Below are 20,127 nucleotides of genomic sequence, written 5' to 3'. Positions count from 1 at the left end.
AATTAAAACAGGTTAAGTGTATTCTTACTCTTTCATGCACATAAACTTTGCTGAAAAGTAAGTGGTATTATAAATCTGAAGAGTTTTCAGTTCATGCTTGAGCCCGTAGAAAGAGAACCCCAGGAAAAAATATTCTTATCTGAAATTAAGAAGTTTCTAGGCATTTTTTTCTTTTTTCCTCTTTTTTTTTCCTTTTCAATCCTATTATACTTTCTTGTAAAAGCAGGGGATGATTTTTGAAATATAAATCACAGACTGGTCAACTTGGTCTTAAACTAAAGACATGTCCTCAGCCAGACACTGTTCTGTTTCTGAACTCTGAAGTTCTTTGACAACATCCCTGACAGGTCCTGTATTTTTATAGGGATATAAATTCAGAACTAATTTCTCTGACCTGCTCAATATGAGAGACCTCATTACAAAAGGATAATTGCCAAAGACAGACTAAAACTAGATGCCAGTCCAGTCCAGATGAAGTGTGTTTCATCCACCTACCTTAATTGTATTACATCCTTACAATTACAAGCTTAGATGTGATTAAAGAACAGTTTGGATCCCTCGGATATGCCGACACCAGTATAAGCTTTGACAGTGCCGAAGGACGATATTTTTTCACATCAGTATTGTACTATATATTGTGAGACTATTCATTTCCTGACTTTTTCAAGCTGCTGCCTACATTGGTGGTCTACAGGAGTTTGCATCATGACAAAGACCACGGGATTGAACTCCAGCAGCTTTCCCTCTGCCATTGTGAAGATCTCATGACCAACATCAGTCAAATGCGGTACTCTGCAGCCCATCCAGAAAAGCTCCGGCATCATTTGCTACTAAGGCAAATGGTATCAGTAACTCAAATTCCAACATACAGGGATAGGTCTGGGCCATCCTCCTTAACAGGCAATCAAAAAACTGGTATTCCTGGAGCATAAATTTCTAGACTGACTTTATTTGCCCTATTCAACAGCAGGTATCAGTTTTCAAAGTCACTGTGGGCTTCAGCTAACTCCTGGGACAAGTAGGCTCCAGTTCTGTTATATCCCACTCCTTTGATGCCACAGACAGCTTACATTTAGAACAGAACTGGATAAAAACAAATAGAAAGAGTGGAGAAGTAAATTGGGAGTGGAGGGAATAATCATAGAATCATAGAATCATTTAGGTTGGAAAAGACCCTTAAGATCATTAAGTCCAACCTTAAACCTAACAGTACCGAGTCCAATCATGTCCCTAAGTGCCGTGTCTATCTACACATCTTTTAAATACATTCAGGGACAGTGACTCAACCACTTCCCTGCGCAGCCTGTTCCAATGCTTGATAACCCTTTTGGTGAAGAAAGTTTTCCTAACATCCAATCTTAATCTTCCCTGGCACAACTTGAGGCCATTTCCTCTCAACCTATCACTTGCTACTTGGGAGAAGAGACTGATCCCACCTCACTACAACCTTCTTTCAGGTAGTTGTAGAGAGGGAAAAGGTCGCCCCTCAGCCTCCTTTTCTCCAGACTAAACAACTCCCGTTCCCATAGCTGCTCCTCATAAGACTTGTGCTCTAGACCCCTCACCAGCTTCGTTGCTCTTCTTTGGACTTGTTGCAGCACCTCGATATCTTTCTTGTAGTGAGGGGCTGGAAACCGAACACAGTATTCGAGGTGTGTCTTGGGAAATTGCTCCAGATCTTCACTGTTCCGATGGTTAAAAGCCTTCTTGTACTGTCTAGTTTAAGTGTACTAATAGCAGTTTATACCAATGTGTTCTCATGGCAACACTGCTCTTGTTTATGTAGTTATACTCCCATCTTTCCGGTTGTTCTTATGACATATTTATGGAGATCAGCCTTAGTATCTGAGTCTTTGTTATGCCCAATTAAAAAGCCCATCTGACTTCCAGGGCTCCATGACACAGAAGCAACAGAAAACCCCCAAAGCTCATGGGAAATAAACAAAGCACTCCCTTTGTCTCACCTCCTCTCAGATTACAAATTGAATTCACTTACTCTCTATAGTTCCTGAGTTTCACAGGCTCTCCTCTCCAGCAAAGGTAAATAGATTATTACCCTACCTCTTACTGAGCATTGTTGTGGCCATTACAATGGATGCAGTATCCAGCCAGGTGGTTGCTTCTGAAGTGAAGAGGAGCAAACAACTTAAAATCAACACTTTAAGTCATGCAACTTTTAACAGGGAGAGCTCCCATTAGTCAGAGCAGTTTCTCCCATTGATAAATAACAGCCAACATAAAAGGTATTCCCAATTTATAAACACAAAAGCTGGCTTCTCTGGATATATTCCAGACAGTAGCACCTGCATCAGCTTAAAAAGGCTTGGAGCAGGAAATCACAATGCGCCAGAACTGAGAAGTTTTCACTTTGATCCCCCAAAACCTCCATTGATAACTGTTCCAATTATGATTATTTTTCTCTTGTAAAATGTTGGTGAGGAAAGTGTTGGTGAGAACCAGATATTTAGCTGAGCCTGTGGTTGAAGTTTTCAGCACCAACTACATTGATGAAAGAAGGTCATTCTGCTTTTCAGCTATTTTAAAACTTGGATCTTTTGAGAAGCACTTAAGGGATATTTTAGGTTTCCTTCCATCACCAGTAGTGACACCTAGAATTATGAACGTAAGGAATAAAAGCTGTTACTCATTCTTTTGGAATTCAAGAAATACTTTTATAAGCACTATCCTAAACCTACATGATTACCCTGGAGCACTTAACAGGCATGAAAAATATTCTTCACACACTGCTCTACTGTAGGACGAAAGATTGCCATTACACAACTCAGCTGCAGAAAGGGGCCAGGTCATGATCTTCTATAGCTTTATTTTCTGCTCCTTTTCACTATTTTTCATTTCATCAAGAAATCCACTATACTGGACACAATATCTATTAATGATGTACCTGTATACCATTGATGATTTAGAAATGTGGCTTTACAGACTTAACGCAGTGTTTTACAAGCATCTTGTGTACAAAACCCTATGCTAAATCAATAGAAGACCTAGTATGCGCCATAAGTGAATATTCAGAGGAAAATTTACAATAATAGTGCCTAGTTTGTTAGAAACAGTTTGAGTTTTAAAACTTTTTTTTTCTGGCCCCATCAACAGCCACTGCAGATGTTTTAACAATAATCTAGAGTCAATTTTTGCAAAAACTGCAGGAGGTTTCTGGAAGAGAACTTTTCAGGGGAAAAGATTAAAAGCATCTACAGGCAAGCCGTTCAAATGCCAGCACACCAAAAAAAACCAGCAAAAGTGAAAAATGACACCTGCATCTTCTGGCTTTGGTGCTAACTTTTCATCTTCCTTTATCAGGAGATGCAGGAGAAACCCTAAGGACTTTGAGCGTGTTGAATTTAAACCTTACCTTTCAAAAATTTGGAGCAGAAGACTTCACATTTGTCAATAATCAAACCAAGTTTCAACGAGCCCCTCAGAAGCAACATTGCTAGGCTGAAGTTCTTCCTAGACCTATTTAAAACTATTCATTTTCCATAGATCTAGATTTTGTACTTTTTCTTACCACTGTACCTGACAAGCCGAACTGTGAGTATTAATAGTGCGCCAGGAAATATTTGTGAGAATCATGCAAGTTTACCTCAGCTGTTTCCAAACAGCACAGAGTAAAGAAACCACCAGATTTAAATCATTTTCTTACTGGGGAAAAAACCCCAAGGACATTTAGAAGGAATCTATGTTTTTTTGTGAAAAGAATATTTATCCAAAGTGATAGACTGATGGATGAGATTAATCTCAAATGCCTTGAAGTTACAGCTTGTGGGACTGCAGACAAATCAGGTAACTGACACATCAAATTAGAAACTAATCTTCACAACATTTAAGTATGCTTGCAAGACAATGTAAGCACTGGGCAGGCAATAAGCCATTTACCTCAGCGAGCTGGAATTACAAATACGTTTTGTCTTGCCTTAAAGCAATTAACATGGTACATTAGTAAGAAGAAATCAACTAAGTTTTTTTAAGTTTTCCATCTAAATTGAAAATATTACCATATGTCAAAAATACCTAAGTGATTATTATTCCAACTGCACATCAAGCGAACATCAATTCCTTTTTCAAGATTTACTAAAATGCATTGTGCCATTGTTAATTTTAAAAGTTCTTTCTGAAATTATTTTCATGAGACATATGCATTTATTTTTTTTTTCAAGAAAGCAAATTGCCGGTAAGGCCATTTTAAGGAAACTGAAACAATGTATAAGGTTTTTCCAGGACAATATGAGTTGCAGATGGCAAAAAATAGTACAGTACTCATCAAAATGCTTCCTGTAACGTAAAAAGCCCGCGACAGCATTACTGCGTCAGAAACTCAAGTATATTTTGAGTTCCTATGCACCCCTAAAAGGGGAGGACATACTTTTAAGCGCCTTTTCCCTTTGATACTGAAATACTGGACAAGAGTATCTTTCGGGGATGGTCCATGGAAAATACACTGTCTTTCAATGGTTAGAGCTATGCAACATGTCAGCATTGAAAATAATTTTATGAGTTCTAACCATTCATACTCAAGTGCTGAAAGAAAGATCTTTCTGTATAAATGTCTCAGCTGTCATTACTTTCACATGTAACTGGAGTTCAGCTACAATATATTTCAAAGGGTTTTCCTTTTCTCAAAACTAAAGGCTGAATTGTTACAGATGGTAATTTTGGCAGATGGTTGTATATGAAATTGAGTTTATAATTAGGCCAAATCTGACTCGTGCAATTAAGGCAATGAAGATTTGGAAAATAAGAAGTGTCAGATCGGTACATGATCACTCTGGTAGCCACAGAAAACGGAAGAAACCCGGTCATTCACATTCACAGAATATAATGCCTATTGAAAATTTCTTCTTAATTGCATGAATTTCAAGATAAGCAACCTCTCATGCTCAGAGTGTAAACTAAAGTAACCATGGCTTTTTACCTACTTAAGTGTATAACCTTTTTTTCTTCATTCGAGGTCTGAAGCAATCTAAGGGCTCCCTGCTGCTGAGCGAGGGCTCTCAGTGTCTCCTTCTCTGTGGCTTCCCTCCCTCTGACATTCACCCGACCCCTCTGCAAGTCAGTAAATTCACAGTGACTAGCCAATTCAGCTTACAGACAGAAAACTAATCCCTGAGGAATGAGTGGAGGAGGAGAAGAGATATGCAAGGATGAGAAGACTAGGACTACCTCTTTCAGTGGAAGTGACCTCTTGGGCTCACTCTGACATTTATCAAGCTGCTTTTCAAGCCGTATTATACCTAGTGTCAAAAAGCTTTCCAGACTGGTAATTGTGTGTGAAGGTAGCATTGCCTGTTTTAGCATCTTCTGACTTTCAGATGTGTTAAATATTTCTTTGTTCTTGTACCAAGAAAAGATCAGTAATGTCCAGTAATCATTCTTTCTACTACTTCTTGCATATCACTCAGTATTTCTTGCCCTCTGCTTTCAGTCCCCCTTCATATGCACATTGGTTCCATATAATACTTTTGCGTACTTTAGGACCACTATTTCTGTTATATTCTTTTTTCTGATGGGGCAACCAGGACTTTTTTCAAGATGACTGACTATCACCATCATAAAAGCATTACAGTTTTTATGTTTCTCTTTCTGCTGTACTGCATCCCAATATGTTGGCTAATTTGTTCTACCACAGGTACAGCACAGCGATTTTTCATCGATTTTTCCCGAACAAGTGTTGCCACAAGAACACTAAAAAATGAGCTTGTAAGTAGTTTTTATAACTAATGAAAACTGCTGTTATTAATGTAGTTACGATTAGTTCAAAACATTCCTTCCAAAATGCATCCCTCTTGCTCTTCAACACCATGAACTCCACTTGCCATCATGCCATCTGTTCTCCTATCTTCTCTAAACCTTTACAAAGTTCCTCAGAATCTCTTTTAATTTCAATTAACCTGAGTAATTTATGTAGCTTGCACATGTTGTCATCAATCTGTGAACCCTTTTACCAGATTGAACTATACGAGGCTGCTGACAATTAGAGAACATTACCTCTTAGGTTTTTGCCATGTTACAAATTAATGATGTATTCCTACACTTTGCTTTCTGTCCCTAAATCATTTTTTCCTCAAACTATTACGATAAGGGAGATACAATATGGGACTATTTCATTTACTTCTTCGACTTTTTCTTTTTTAATCTAAATAAGTAATTTCAATGCTTTTGCTTTATTCATCAATTTTGAAACACAAAGAATTTTAGTACATTGAAAGCATTTCTTTTACAGGAGCTGGGCTTTTCTATTCCTTTGATTGAACTCTATTAATATAGAGTTCCCACCTTCCTTCTACTGACTGATTAAAATACAGCAAGATCTGCTGACAACACAACAATAGAGGCAAGCTGTTAAGAAAAATTCTTTTTTAAACTCTGGACATATTCATTAACTCTAAAGGCAAGAATTAAGAGTTAATACATTAAGAGTTACTATATATTTAAGAAAATGAAGGGAACACCATGATCCCTTATTGTTATCAAGTTATGAGCACTACTGTAAAGCTAATCCAAGTTATAATTTATACTCTGCCCCAAACTTTAGACCTGTCCACACAAACTGTAATTCTAATATCCTGGTGGTTTTGGAGTGGGTTTAGGGGTTTTGTTTTGATTTTTTGTTTGTTTTGGGGTTTGATTGGGATCTTTATAGGCTAATGACTACAAACACCATCAAAGTGTTTCTAGTACTTCAGTCTTTGTCCACAATTCTCCTACATTTCCAGGAAGAAGAGGCACATTCCCATGTTGTATTTCAATGTGCAGGTTGTCTCAGCTAAGAGCAAAGAGACACGGGATATACTCCAGCTAATTCCATTGTCACAGAATTGTGACCACAGAATTAATATGAATGTCATTCAAATGCTGCCTCAATTTTTTTGCTTCCATTATGCTAACTGGAGAGAACTGTAAAAATCTAGTCTTAAACCTGAAGCTTCACTGGCGACTTTCCTTAAAAATTGCAGAAATTGTGGGGTAAACATACCAAAAGAAGCAGCTGAGTCTGTCAGTTTGTGGCTTGGTAAAACTAAGGAGATGCAGATACAACTGGAAGAAAAACAATCTGAGAAAAAAATCTCCCTAAGTCTGCACAATTTTGGACAAATATAAATGCCTATTAAATACAGATGCTTATAAAATGTAATTCTAAAGACATCAGTAATGCAACCCTTTGAATTCAGTAAATAGGTATCTTCACAACATTTGCAACGATGCGACAGAATGCAACCCTTTGGGAAAACACCTACCTTACCTTAATTTTACTGATGATTTTCATAGGCGTTACTTATAAAAACCACAGTTGTAAATTGTATGCATTGCATTTACTTCCTACAGAGCTTTACATTTAGTCAAAAGTACTCATATGAATGAGAAAGAACCACAGTTGTCAGTAGTGAAACTATTCTTCTGATACATGTTCTACAGCATGTTCATTACAGATGTGCTGATAAGAGAAACTCATGCAAATATTGACACAATATAATATGGTTTCTAAGGTGATGTATACACCTGGTTCTCACAAGTTTCCTAGGATTGCTTTTCTTAAAGAGGACACGTTAAGTTGCCTTGCCTATCATGAAATTTCTTTGGCTTCCGTAATTAATCTCACAGAAAATATATACCATCATTGAGAAGATTAGTGCAAATCCTCTCAGAATATATATACTTTTCAATGTCTACACTCTAAAATTCCAGTAAGATGTTAGGTATTTTCATAAGCGATGCAGTTTCTTAGCAAGTTTACTTAAGTGACACTTGTCAACTTGTAAAGGAAAAAAAATCCTTCCCAGTTTCATAGGAATTGTGCCATTTGCTCTGAAATAAGTAATGGAGCATGTATGTTAAGAAGAAGAATCTACCATAGTGAATAATGCCAAAAAGCACATCATAGTTTGACAATTAGCACTTTAAACAGGTACAAATTCAACAGTAGCTGAAATAACGTTCTTGGACGCAAAGCAAGAGGGACTTGTTTCAATAGGAATAAACCAGTAGGCTGAAATCAGATTAACTTCACGTATGTCTCAGACCATTTGTAAATGTCAACAACATTCTGTTACAGTGGGAAATGGCCAAAAGCACTGTAGACAATCTGACTATTATCGACAAATGTCTACTTGATCCCGAAAACCTGTGTGTGAGAAGAGATTTTTTCTAAATGTGCTGAGGAGAAAGAGAAGAAAGACAGGGAATTCACTCCAGTTGATTTAAAGAATGTTTTAGGCCAGTATTTTTTAAAGGCCAAATGAAAGCACAGAATTAAATATTTCTAACACGGTTAGGTAACAAAGATGAGAGATACAGCAGAAAGCAATAACAATTACTTCTAAAAGGATTTCCTTTGATCTCAATAAGTATCTGACTCTTGCAAAAAAAAAAAAAAAGGCAAGAGTTTTCTTCGTGTATTAAGAAAATTACTGAAGTTACAGAGGAAAGGGTATTGTCACTTCTAGAAATGGCAGACCAGGATTTCCAGAGGGCTCTTCATAACTTTATTAATAGCTTATGAGTGTCATCATATAAATAAACAACATATTCCACAGAACAGCAGATTCGTTCTAATCCTGAGATGTTTACTTTTTACAGGCAACACGAAATACAAAAAAAACAGGTTATTCAGAGGATTAATATTTGAAGTGGGCCTCAAAAAGATTGTGGGAAATAAAAATGGCCACCAGACAGGCTACTACAAAAATTGTAGAAAACTTTCAACAGAGATGAAGCTTAGATTTTGTGGAAGGAAACAGCATGGTGACGGAGACACCTTCAGTATTTTGGATGCCAGAAATGCTGAAGTTTAATTGCCAGAGGTGAGGATGCTGACCTAAACATAGCAGCAGCCGGGAAAGGTACACAAAAAAATGAAGGCTGCCCTGTTAGTTTTCTGTCTGAAAAGGAGAAACTTGTAGGATCAACGATCATTTTTAGATGTGGACTTGAGATATGAAGATAGAAAATGAAAAAATCCAGAAATCTTGGTCACAGACGCGGGGTGGAAGAAAATCTTCCCGCATTTGTGGCAGAAGAAAATTGATGGAGGATTACGAACACCACCCTGCTTGGGAACAGAGCCTAATTTTTTTTAAAAGCAAGATTTTCACTGGATTTAGTAGCCTGAAAAGAGGGTTTTCACTACCCAGCTTTGCTCTGTTAAAGGAACAAATACTGAAGAAATTTATCAAAACAGTTTGGAACCGACTATGATTATGGCCAGAATTTTTAAAGGACACGGATTTAGAGAATGCATGGCAAATCTAGGGCACATCCTTTGCCAGGGATTATAATACAGAAGATCAAAGCAGCTTCAGTGACAGTATTTAAACTTACAGTTTATAAATAAGGTTCATATTTCCTTGAAAATAAAGAATGCAATACCCATCAGAACCATTTAAACTGGTGTCAAATACAGCACTGATAGTTTTTGGTATTAGAATAGAAATGCAATCCACGTGCTGCAGAACCACAGCAATTTGAAAAAGACAGCAATTACAAATATTGGAGATATTATTTTTTCCTCCTTTTTTTATTTTAAAATAACCACTAAAAAGCTCTGTTTATTCAGGAACATATTTTTAAATCCAAATGAAAGAGAGTGCCAAGCAGTGTTATACAAGCTTCCTAAATGTGTTTGGTTGACTAATGTTCCTATTCCTGCATGCTTCAAAGTAGTAAAAGAAAAACAAATCTCAAGAAGAACTGACTTTCAGATCTATATCAGTGTAAAGACATAATGCATAATATTGTCTGCTCACCATTTAATATAAAAGACAAATTTTGCTGAGTGCACTTAATAACGAGCAAATGGAGGCTAGAAATTAGAGGGCTGGCTCTTAGGACTTCTTAATAATAAACCATGTTTAAATTTCAACCTCCCTAAATTTCTAAGCACTTATTTTCATTTAGTGAATTATTTTGCATATATGCAACATATTATTAAATTAAATATATCATGCCTGACTCCTTACTGCCTCACTTCAGTCCATTACTGTAGTTAGACCACAAAAGTCAGCCCCTTGATACCCTACTCCCATTTTATACAATTATGAAATCTCCATAAACAGAGAGGAATTTTTTGGATCAACATGAAATGGAGGAACAAACTTCCCTACCCACTTTAAAACCTCCACATTTATGGGCACGTTCCAAAAACACACTTTAAAATAATGACCCTTGTATATCAGTGCATTACTCCGCGTTTTCAGTACGTGCTGTAGACATCGTTAAGTTCATTCTTTTGCCCGGGAGCAGCTCTTAGAAAAAGAGTTGCTGTATGATTTACAGACTTCATTTTCTGCTCTAAATGGAAATAAGATTGTCAGGACATGCACAACGTAGTTTTACAGTCTGACTTACATTGCCAGAATAACTTTTTTCCAAAAATAATTGGAGGTCATGTGTCACTAAACAGCTCAAAGAATCCATCCGGTGATGACAAACCTTTATTCTGAGGAGGTTCTGTTGTACTGTCCTCTGCCTTACTTCTTTCATGAAGTATGGTATAAATTCACCGACAGATTATGTCTCTACTGTAAAAGAAATAGCCACCGTCGGCAGGTACTTCTGCAGACGTGTTACTCTAGGCTGAAACTGAACATCCTCAGGGCTCAGCTGTGCCCACATTAAATACACATTTTCAAATGTCTCGGGCAGAAGGCTTGCACACCATGCTTAGGACCTTGATTCTGCACAAACAGAGGTTGGCATCCAAATAAAGAATACTGGATATGAACAGCTGGTTTTACACAGTGTGTGTTCCTCTGTATGCACGTGGACACTGATTCAATGAGGTGAGATATTTGGATTTCTTCCCACGTATGTAATAAAAATTAAAAAGTGACGTTCATTTAGGAGGGAAAACACTGGAAGGCTATCAGTACAAGTGATCCTGCCTACATCAAGTAGAGAGATTCCAGCCAAAGCAGATGCAGGTGCAATGATACTGCATAGACATAATGTATTCCTAAAGCTATTTAGGGTGCTTCTAAAAACTTCTTAAGGTGCTTCTAAAGAAGAGATGGTAGACAGAACTGCACTACACTTATCCTTGGCCTTAGCTGTCAGTGAACTGATGCCCCTGGAACGTAACGTCAGCAGAACAAACGAAAGGCAGAAGACCAGCTTATTGTCACTGAGACTGTTAATGTGATTGCACTGAAGCCAGGTTTGGTCACATGGGATGGCCATGCCTGGAAATACCAAGCTACAAGAACAGATAGGCCTGGCAGACTGATGTTCTCAGATTCTGATATGCAAACACCTAAATCTTTCTGAATGGAGGTTCAGAGGTTGGCATGATTCGCAATCTGTGAATTTGGACTTGGGGCCTGAAATACAGTCCCCTCTACATTCCTAGTTCATGTGTCAGCCACCCTCAAGATTGAACAAATAAACCTGACAGCTCACTTAATTTGGTCTTAAAGTATGATTTAACTCAGGGGCATTAAAATCTTAATCTGCATAGACCCAGTTCAGATTTGGAGCAACACTGAAATTACACTTCAGATTCAAAGTCTGGACTTGATTTTTTTCTTTTCTTTTCTTCCCTCTGGCACAATGCATAATTACTTACACAAAGCAGAATAGCTTCAACAAGACAGACTGGATGGTTAGACCCTTCTTGGAGACCTAAGTTCCTACCCAAGAACAGATGTGAACCTGTGTCTCTCTCACTCCAGTGAGTATGCTCAGGTAAATTCTTTTAGATTAGCCTTTTTCTGTCTGGCCTGAACCAAGGTTGTTTGCAAACGCAGAGGTAATCTCTGTAGACCATGCACTCATCCTCTTGTGACAGCCCAGCTTAAACCTGCAGGCTTTGCAGAACAACAGACTGAGCTGAAGTGGGCAACCTACCCCTGCCCCAGCCCATGGCTGCCAGCACACTTCCCTCTCCAACTTCCCAGCTCTGCTGCCCAAAATCAGCGAGAAGCCAGTCAAGGTGGAGGAGTACCAAGATACCCAGCCTGACTCCTAGAAACTTTTCACTGGAACATTGAGAAATACCTTGCGAATGGCTGCTGCAAAGAGGCAACAAATCACAGGGAGGAGAAGAGGTAGCTCTTGAGGCTGGGGCTAAATATCACCTCGAGGGTCGTTCCTGAACCTGATCTTCTCCATCCAGTAGGTTTTGCAGCAAAAATGAAGAAAAAGAAAAATAACCAAATGCTTCAGTCCCTGCATGCTTACAAGGGCTCTTTAACAGCAGTGAAGGTTTGGGGCCAGCAGATATCTGAAAGGTGGGTCTACAGCAGACCTGCTTTTGGGAGAGCCTTCCAGGAGCCCTGACTGCTGGCAACGAGCACTTGTTGGCCCTGCAAGGGGGAGCCTGCGCTCGATCCTCCCAGCCTGCACCACCTGGTCTCACTTCTAGCAGTGGTTACACTGGTGATGGAATAGCTGGAGGCTCAGGAATTACCCACTTTGCAAAACCGTGTGCTCCAAAGCCTGGCTGCAAAGCAGTGAGTACCACAAGAGCCTCCTTCAGGCGATACCTGCAGTGACATCTTAGACCTGATGCTATTTTCGCCGTGCACCTAAACATAAGTCTGCTCTGCGCAACAATGATAACGCAAAAATATGTATAAAGCAGAAAATTCCTAAGCAGATTTAAAATGGTTATGACATCCATCTACATTGTATAATTTAAATATTATTTAAACAGATACAACAACCAATCGTTCACCCAGTGGTTATTAGATAACAATAGGAAATTAGAGGCTAATTTATTTCCTACATTATTGTGAACCAAAGTGTTCATTAATCTGAACTCCTAAACTGGCTTTTATTTAGACATACAGTAGAAATAATGCGTTCAATAGCGTATCTACTTTCGTTGACCTCAGACACTATACATGCTACCGGCTTTAATCAAATAAAATACTTAACACTATTTTTGTTTTCTCTGTTTGTAACTGTAACGTATTTCCAATTTTCATTCTCTTACTAATAAATGTCACATGCTATTTACATTTGTCAATAACTAAAGCCATCCAGCAAAGAAATCAATATTTTACGTGCTCCCCGCAGTCAGTTATTTCAGCATCGCTAATATTTACGAACGTCGGTTTTGCAGGATTACATATGACTCAGTATGCAATGCAAACATGGGCCAATCAAGAAAAATAAAGAGACATACTACCCCTCTCCACTCACCTTACATTCGTCCATCTCCTTTTTCCACAGGGAGAAAAAAAAACCAAAAACAAAAACAAACCAAAAAACAAGCGGATTTGCAGTGTGTTTAAAAGGCTGACTAACCTCAGGTTTGGCATACCAAAGACCAGGGCGAGAACAAACACTTTCGTTTTCATCTGTCAGCTCCCACACCACTCAAATGCAATTGCGTAGGGAGATTTTTCCTGCCTTGCTTCAAATAAATGGGTGTTGTGTTTACATACTGCATACTGAGCATTGCCCATCCGAAGCCAAGGGCTGCATCTTGCCAACTCTTAACTTTCGTACAATATGGCGATTACATGAGCCAGCATACCATTAAGTCACAGAACAAAACTTGGGAGAATGGCACTGTCAGCTTGCAGAACTGTACCTGAACGACTGACATGCGGTGCACAAAAGGAGAAACTGGATTTCAGTGCGACGGCAGAACTGGGTCAGAAGCAGGCTGGGTTAGCGGCCGCAATTTAAACTACAAAGCCAAGTGCCGCATAGTTCACGGAGATAAAAACTTACAGGAGCACAATACAAGCAGGCGCACACAAAAAAAGAAAAAAAAAAAAAAAAGATCACTAAACATGCCTTACAAAACGCTCCCCCACCCTAGAGTCTTCCAGGTCATCTGCTGTTTATTCTCCATACAAGACTTTATTCCAGGATGTTCTTTCCAGCTGCAGTACTTGCAAACTGCCCTCCCCTAGACAGCGTCAATCCCAGGGGAGAAAAGAAAGAGACCTTGGTCTATTACTCACTGTGAACAGCAAAACATCTTTCTGGCTCCAGCAAGTTCTCTTTTTCTATCTGATGAGCAGCAGATCTATGCCTACCATGAGCTCCAAATGTTTTCCAGTGCCTAGCATTCCTCTTTTTGCAGAATGAGCAAGAAAGATTGGAGAGCGGAGCACACTATTTCCCTAAAAATAATGACTCTGCAAGCTCGCACCAATGTATTAGGTATCTGCTTTGCGTTTCTGATTTAGCCTGCCAATATAAGAGCAGGGTGGATGATTTGTGTACTAATTCTTTTTCCAGGTACCGTTCCATAATAATTTCTACAGAGGCTCCTGCTTCAGTGACACAAATGTACTACGCATAGGACAACCTAAGAAGGTCATTTAACTACCAGCAATAGTGTACACATTCAGAGGTAAAAAGCCGAGCTCAGATCTAAGATCCTTCTAACACTGAGGTTTCTAAGAGGTTGTGCTCCTAACCCACTGCTGAAGATCAAGTGTCTGAACCAAGTAGCTGTGATACCTTAACATCAGCAGCCTTCTCAGCTAGCCCCATGGGTGACCCCTCCTTGCAGCATATTTCTTAGTAACTTAATCCTATTTAGATTGTCTTCAAATCAAAGAACTGGCAAATCAGAGATCCGCTACATGTTTTTGCAAGATTGTATCGCACTAGCACCACTCACCCGGTTTTATTCAAAATGTAAAAGGCTGTCCAGACACCAGTGGTATTTTATTTGTTGTGATATTAGCATGCAAAATTACATCAACTCACTTCTGATAACAGTTTTAATTACTAAGTACATAAGCCTGCAAATCCTCTCATACAAGTAATCCTTCAATACGATTAATTCATCGAAATAGCCCCGTTGAAAAAGGATTTGTATGACTGGACCCTAAATGTTTAATCACTTTTTAAAAGGCTTTATTACTTAAAAAAGTATAGCCAGAAGCTGTTGGTATGTTTAAAACAGGGGTTATATATTTATCAAACTGTATAGTTTCAGAAAGAATCCTTCTAGGACTGCCACTGTTGGGGAGGACGCTTCTGCAGTTCCTGTGGTTTCTCAGGTTAAGACTGATTTAAATAAACTGACCAACCTGCTCCCTTCCAGCCTAGCGTTCAGCACGACTCTTCTCTTTCAGCACTGTGGTTGCTCTGACGTATGACTCAGCTGCTCCTTCAGCTGCACTAGTTATATATTATCCCTGTGTAATATCACCTCAAACAGCAAAACCCCTGATTTATTTTAAGCACTATCCAGGTGTTACTAAGTGTTTTAAAGGCTCGGTGATGTAGTGGTTCTCACTTTCTGTACTATGTCTATTGCAGAATATTTTGTTGTGAGAAATGTTAACTTCTTTCCTGGCTTCCCAATCCTGTTCTTTTCACTACGCCACTTACCAGTCTAGACAATGGCAAAAGTAGCCACAGGAGAGCATAAAGATTAAAATTTACTTTAATGTGCCAAGTGTCCCAATGTGCTTAAGTCCTCCTTCTTGTACCCGCTTCCCTTGCTCTCTCTTTGCACACAGGTCTTCACGGTTTTAGTGGAAAGTCTTTCTTGAAGTATCTCCTGCGCTGATCCCCTCGAAATGATTAATGGTTTGGTATCACATTTGTTTGCTAATCCTTAAAATGAAGGAAACAATCCTTTGGAGAGCTAGGAGTCTGTCACTGTCTCCAAAAAGCAGGAAGCATAACTGCTTGAAGGCTGACAGATGCTTCACCACCATGACAAGAAGCTGTTCCACAGGCTACAGCTCGTGAGCCCCTGAGTCAAGCCATATGGTCCTGAATGCCAGGACTGCCTGTCTTTCCCAGTTTATTGGGAGAGGGATTATTCCTGCTTTGCTCTGAATTTGCAAAAGTACTCTGTTGGTTTTAGAAGTTTACAGTTCGTATGAAATAAAATGCTTGACCGCTTGTACTAATAAATCCTCATTTGCTTGCTGAACACTTCTTTCTTCTCTGAAGAAACAGCCCTACATGTGTGCTTCTGTGGGCTAGGATAACATCTTGTGGCTTTATGGCTATCCACTCCGAAGTTAAATGAATGCATATAACTAAGCACACATAAATATGGCTCTTAGGCTTTAAGAGACACTTCCCAACTAGTAATCTATTCAGCGTATTTGGCCAAGCTTGTATATAGGGTCTGAAACAACAGCTTTGAGGTGCAAGGCATCTTTAGTCATCTAAAGGGAAGAACAGCAATGGATATACACTGTCAGAATTCGGAACTGATCATTTAACACAATACCTCACTGTACTGCAGCATCACAAAAAATAAATCTCCAAGTTATAACTCCTTAAGCATGGGTACACCCTCCAGTGCTATGGCCAGCTGAGATTCAAGTATTTCAGAAAGCGAGTCTTTCTAATTCCTGCTGTCTCTTGAAAAACTATTTAACTGCCCAAAAGACTTCAGTAAGGCCTTTCCCTTTTTTTTTTTTTCAAAATATATTTTTTTGTCTTTTCCAACCACTGTATGCTGAAGTGTATTCAGGCTACTGGCGTGTGGGCAACCCAGCAACCGCCAAGAAATAGACGAAGGCAAAAAAGTATCTTGCTTCTAACCAAGAAGCGGAGGGGAAGGCAAAAGCCCCCAGCGCAGGACCAGCGGTGTGCGTGTCTGTGCATTGTTCTCCCTCAGAGCTCAGTCTCGGCACCGATCGCCCTGGTCAGCCAGGATGGAGGGGACTGGCACCTTGCAAAAGTCAAGCCTTAAACTTTTTAGAGACGGCTGCTTCTTGTTACGAGATGTTTTTTCCACTCGTGTCTGTCCCCATCCTTTTTTTTTTAAAAAAAACCCAACAAAACACCAAAAAAACCGCGCAGCGTAGCCATTGCAATCTCTACAGAATTTGGTGAAATAATGGCAGGGACCCCCACAACGGTACAGAGCGGCTCTTCACGGCGGGGTGAGGGAGGGCGAGGGGCGGAATGCCGGGGGCTACCCGCAACACCGACCCGGCGCCGCACGCCGGAGGGCTTGAATGGAGGCACAGAGCGCAGCAGCCACGGACGGCACTGCTGCCTCCGATGTTTTCGTGTTTGCCCACTCCGCTCGTCGGTGTAACACAGGCAACTGATTTATTAAGGCAATTTTTCCAAGTGCCTTCTGAGATCTCCCACGGCTCAGCCGCCGATCCGGCCGCTTGCCGTAACTTTTCCACGGGCTGGCGGGCGCCGAGGGCAAGACCGAGCGGTAATTTTTGTGTACCCCCACCCCCAATCCCCAATCCCGCTCCCCCAAATCGCTCATTCAGCGGCAGCAGTTCCCATCCCGGGCGCCCCTCACCTCTCGGCTCCCGTGGGAGCCGCCGCCGCCCGCGGACACCCCCACGGGACGCGGGTGCGCACCCCGCGCCCGGCGACCGCCCCGAGCCGCGCATCCCTCTCCGTTCCAGCAGCCCCCTTCCCCCGTTCCGCGGGGGGACCTTCCCCACGGGGGAGCCGCGGTCCTGCCCTGCGCCGGCAGGTATGTCCGGTCGCCCCCGGCCTCCCCTCGCCCCCGCCGCCCGCCCTCACTCACTTGTGCCTTCTTCATAAGGAACGGCAGCGCTGCAGTCCAGCCCAGCCGGCTGTGTGCAAACTCCCTTCAGCGGAACTGTAGCTCCAGCATAATGCAGCAGAGGATAGTCCACGCATTGGGGTTGCCCACGGCCAGCCCCGCGCTGCCTCTGCTTGCCCCGCTCCCCCCGCCGCCGCCGCTCTGCGCGCCCCGCTGCTCCCCCCCCCCCTTCTCCCCACGGCCTCAGCGCCCGCACTGACTGAAGCCACCGCCGGCGCCCGGCCAGGTCTTTTATATCCCCGATCTGCCTCCAGCAGCGGCGGCGGCAGCGGCGGCAGCGGCAGCCCAGGCAAGACACGCCTTTCCCCGCCCTCCCTCCCTCCTGGAGGACCGGGAGCCCAGGCAGACCCCGCGGGGAGGGGGAAACCCGAGTGAGTAAACTTAGGGGAAGTTGGAGGCAGGAACGAGCCGAGCCTGCCCCTTCCCAGCGCGGGAGGGAAGGAGCGCGCCCGACGCGGGACTGCGGGCTGCCCGCCGCCGCCGTGGGGAGCGGCGGGCGGGGATGCGGGGGGGGGGATGCCGGGGGGGATACGGGTCAGGGCGCGGTCGGTACCGGCCCCCGGCGTTGGGAGGGTGACAGAGGGCTTCTCCCACCCGATGCCCCGGGGGCTCGGTCGTGACCGAAAGAGGCGACCCCAGCCGACCGGGACAGGGCGGGAGTCTCCGGCCCCCTCCCCGGTGGGCTCCGGCGACTTGCCAGGGAAGCCTCCTGCCGCCGCCGCAGCGAGGTCAGTTAGGGGGCCGGCGCTGAGCCAAGCCCTTGGACTGGGTCCCCCCCCACCCACCCACGCCGGTGAGAAAGGGGAGGGGGGGGAGTCCCTCCCGCCGGGTCCCGCCGCCGGGGCGCCGCCTCGTCCCCCGGCGGTGAAGGCAGCGGGCTCGGAGGGCTGGCGGCGGGCTCGGAGGGCTGGCAGCGCTCCCGGCAAGTGCGCGGTATTGTCAGCGCAGCACCTCGCTGCGGCGCGCACAGCCCGGAGGCAGCGCCGGGTTCTGCGATTTCCATTTCGGCGCTGCCTTTCCATAACCGGCCAACACAAGTCAGGCACCGGAATAAGCATTTCAGCTAGAGCTTGGAAACTCCTTTTACCTGCGCTGCAGCCACAGAAAAGTTGTTGAGCAGTGCCTCCTAATGCCTGCGTAAAGGTGATCCTGCAGGTCTTTTAACATGCTGTTACAGTTTGCATATTGTGTAAATAATGGATTGGTGTTGGGTGTGGAAAAACGATGCGACTTTTACTGCGTGGAGTCCTGCTGCCAAATCCATCCCAGCAGTAGTGACAGAATTTGAGTCCTCTTCAGAGAAGACAGCTGTCAGGTTAGCACAGAATAATCTTGTGTGTGCATTAAATGGAAAGAAGAGCAGTTTATGGAACTAGCATTTCTGAGACATCAATCTTTGGTGATGATGAAGCAGCACGTTAACACGGAATGAAGAAAGAATAGTCTGCCCAAGTCAGCGGTCATTTCCTAAGCGAGATTAGATGTGCTCAGAGTACACAGTAGGATATTTCATTCGAAATGTTTATCTAGTTTTAACCTAGGACTAATGGTACGTTTTCAGAAGACTAAGTTTCTGCCAAAGTAAAAATGAGCTGTTCAGATACAGAAAGATTTTGAACTCATCCCCAACTCTACTATATATTGGGGTTTCAATGTAGGGCAGGTAAACATCTAATCTCTTTGTGCCTCTGCATCCAATCCAGAAAAATGGTCCGATAATTTTCTTTTGCAGCATAACACTGCTGATGAATTAATTACAGCTTTTTGCATTTCTTGATTATTACCATACTGAATTACCTTGGACTTCTTGTGTTACCCTCTGAGCTTTGTTAGACCATTTTATTTGCATACTGTAATAGTCTCTTCCTCTAAAAGGTTATGATTCAAGCAATAGACAAGCAGTGAAAGGGAGGAAGCCTGTAACAATAAAAAAAATCAAGGACCACACTCACTGAAAGGATATTCTTTTATATCACCTAGTGGTGATCAACCAAAGCTGCTTCCACAGGCTACGCATTTAGCAAATAGGGCCAGGAAATTAAAATGCTATGGCATATTTCCTCCTTAGAACAGATGAGACGTTTAGTCTCCCGGGGAGAAGCCCTGGAAAGTGTGAAAGAGCAGTCTGTCATAGCAGTTACTTACCTTATGGAAAACACTTCTGGTCTTTCTCTACCTTGAGCTCCATCACAGTCCATCGTTAGTCATGACAGGGAAGCTTTAGTGGACGCCCTGTGTCCCATTACCTTACTGATAGTCGTGCAGAGACAATAAGACTCTTGGGCCTAATTAGGTTTCTTCGCCACCCTGGCATCATGCATCTTTTCTCTCCATCCCCCAATCTGAGTTCTTGAACCTGCCCTTGTGTTTAACCAAGCCCAGCTACAGTGGAATAATACCCTTTTCATCTCTTTCTTTACCCTGGCAATTTGCAAGTGTATTACTGCTGACATGGACCTCAGTATGGTTTGGGAAGTCTTTTCTATGAAATTCAGAATTTAATAATTTAAACTCATTAATAATTTATGTCCATAACACATCGGAAGGCGTGGTTTTATTAGTCTTGCCCGTTTCTAGCATCCAACTTTTGATTTACCAGGTGAGAACTGGTTAGCCATGGGCCGTTAGCACATTGAGTG

The 20,127-nt window shown here is 42.1% G+C and overlaps 1 protein-coding gene across 3 annotated transcripts in view; it reads right to left on the bottom strand.

The window, feature by feature from the left end:
- Positions 1 to 17,617, bottom strand: part of KITLG (KIT ligand) — a 55,878-nt gene extending 38,261 nt beyond the window's left edge. For 2 of the 3 annotated variants that reach the window (XM_054217510.1, XM_054217495.1), the window contains exon 1: positions 17,450 to 17,617. In XM_054217510.1, the coding sequence (XP_054073485.1) occupies positions 17,450 to 17,464 (15 nt within the window). In that variant the 5' untranslated portion in view covers positions 17,465 to 17,617. Of the gene's footprint in view, positions 1 to 13,155; positions 17,103 to 17,449 lie in introns of those variants that run through there. The other variant, XM_054217504.1, reaches the window with a different exon arrangement.
- Positions 17,618 to 20,127: the final 2,510 nt, after the last annotated feature.

Source organism: Rissa tridactyla, chromosome 1 (assembly GCF_028500815.1).
Source record: "Rissa tridactyla isolate bRisTri1 chromosome 1, bRisTri1.patW.cur.20221130, whole genome shotgun sequence".
NCBI lineage: Eukaryota > Metazoa > Chordata > Aves > Charadriiformes > Laridae > Rissa > Rissa tridactyla.
This window is presented reverse-complemented; position numbering and strand designations above follow the sequence as displayed.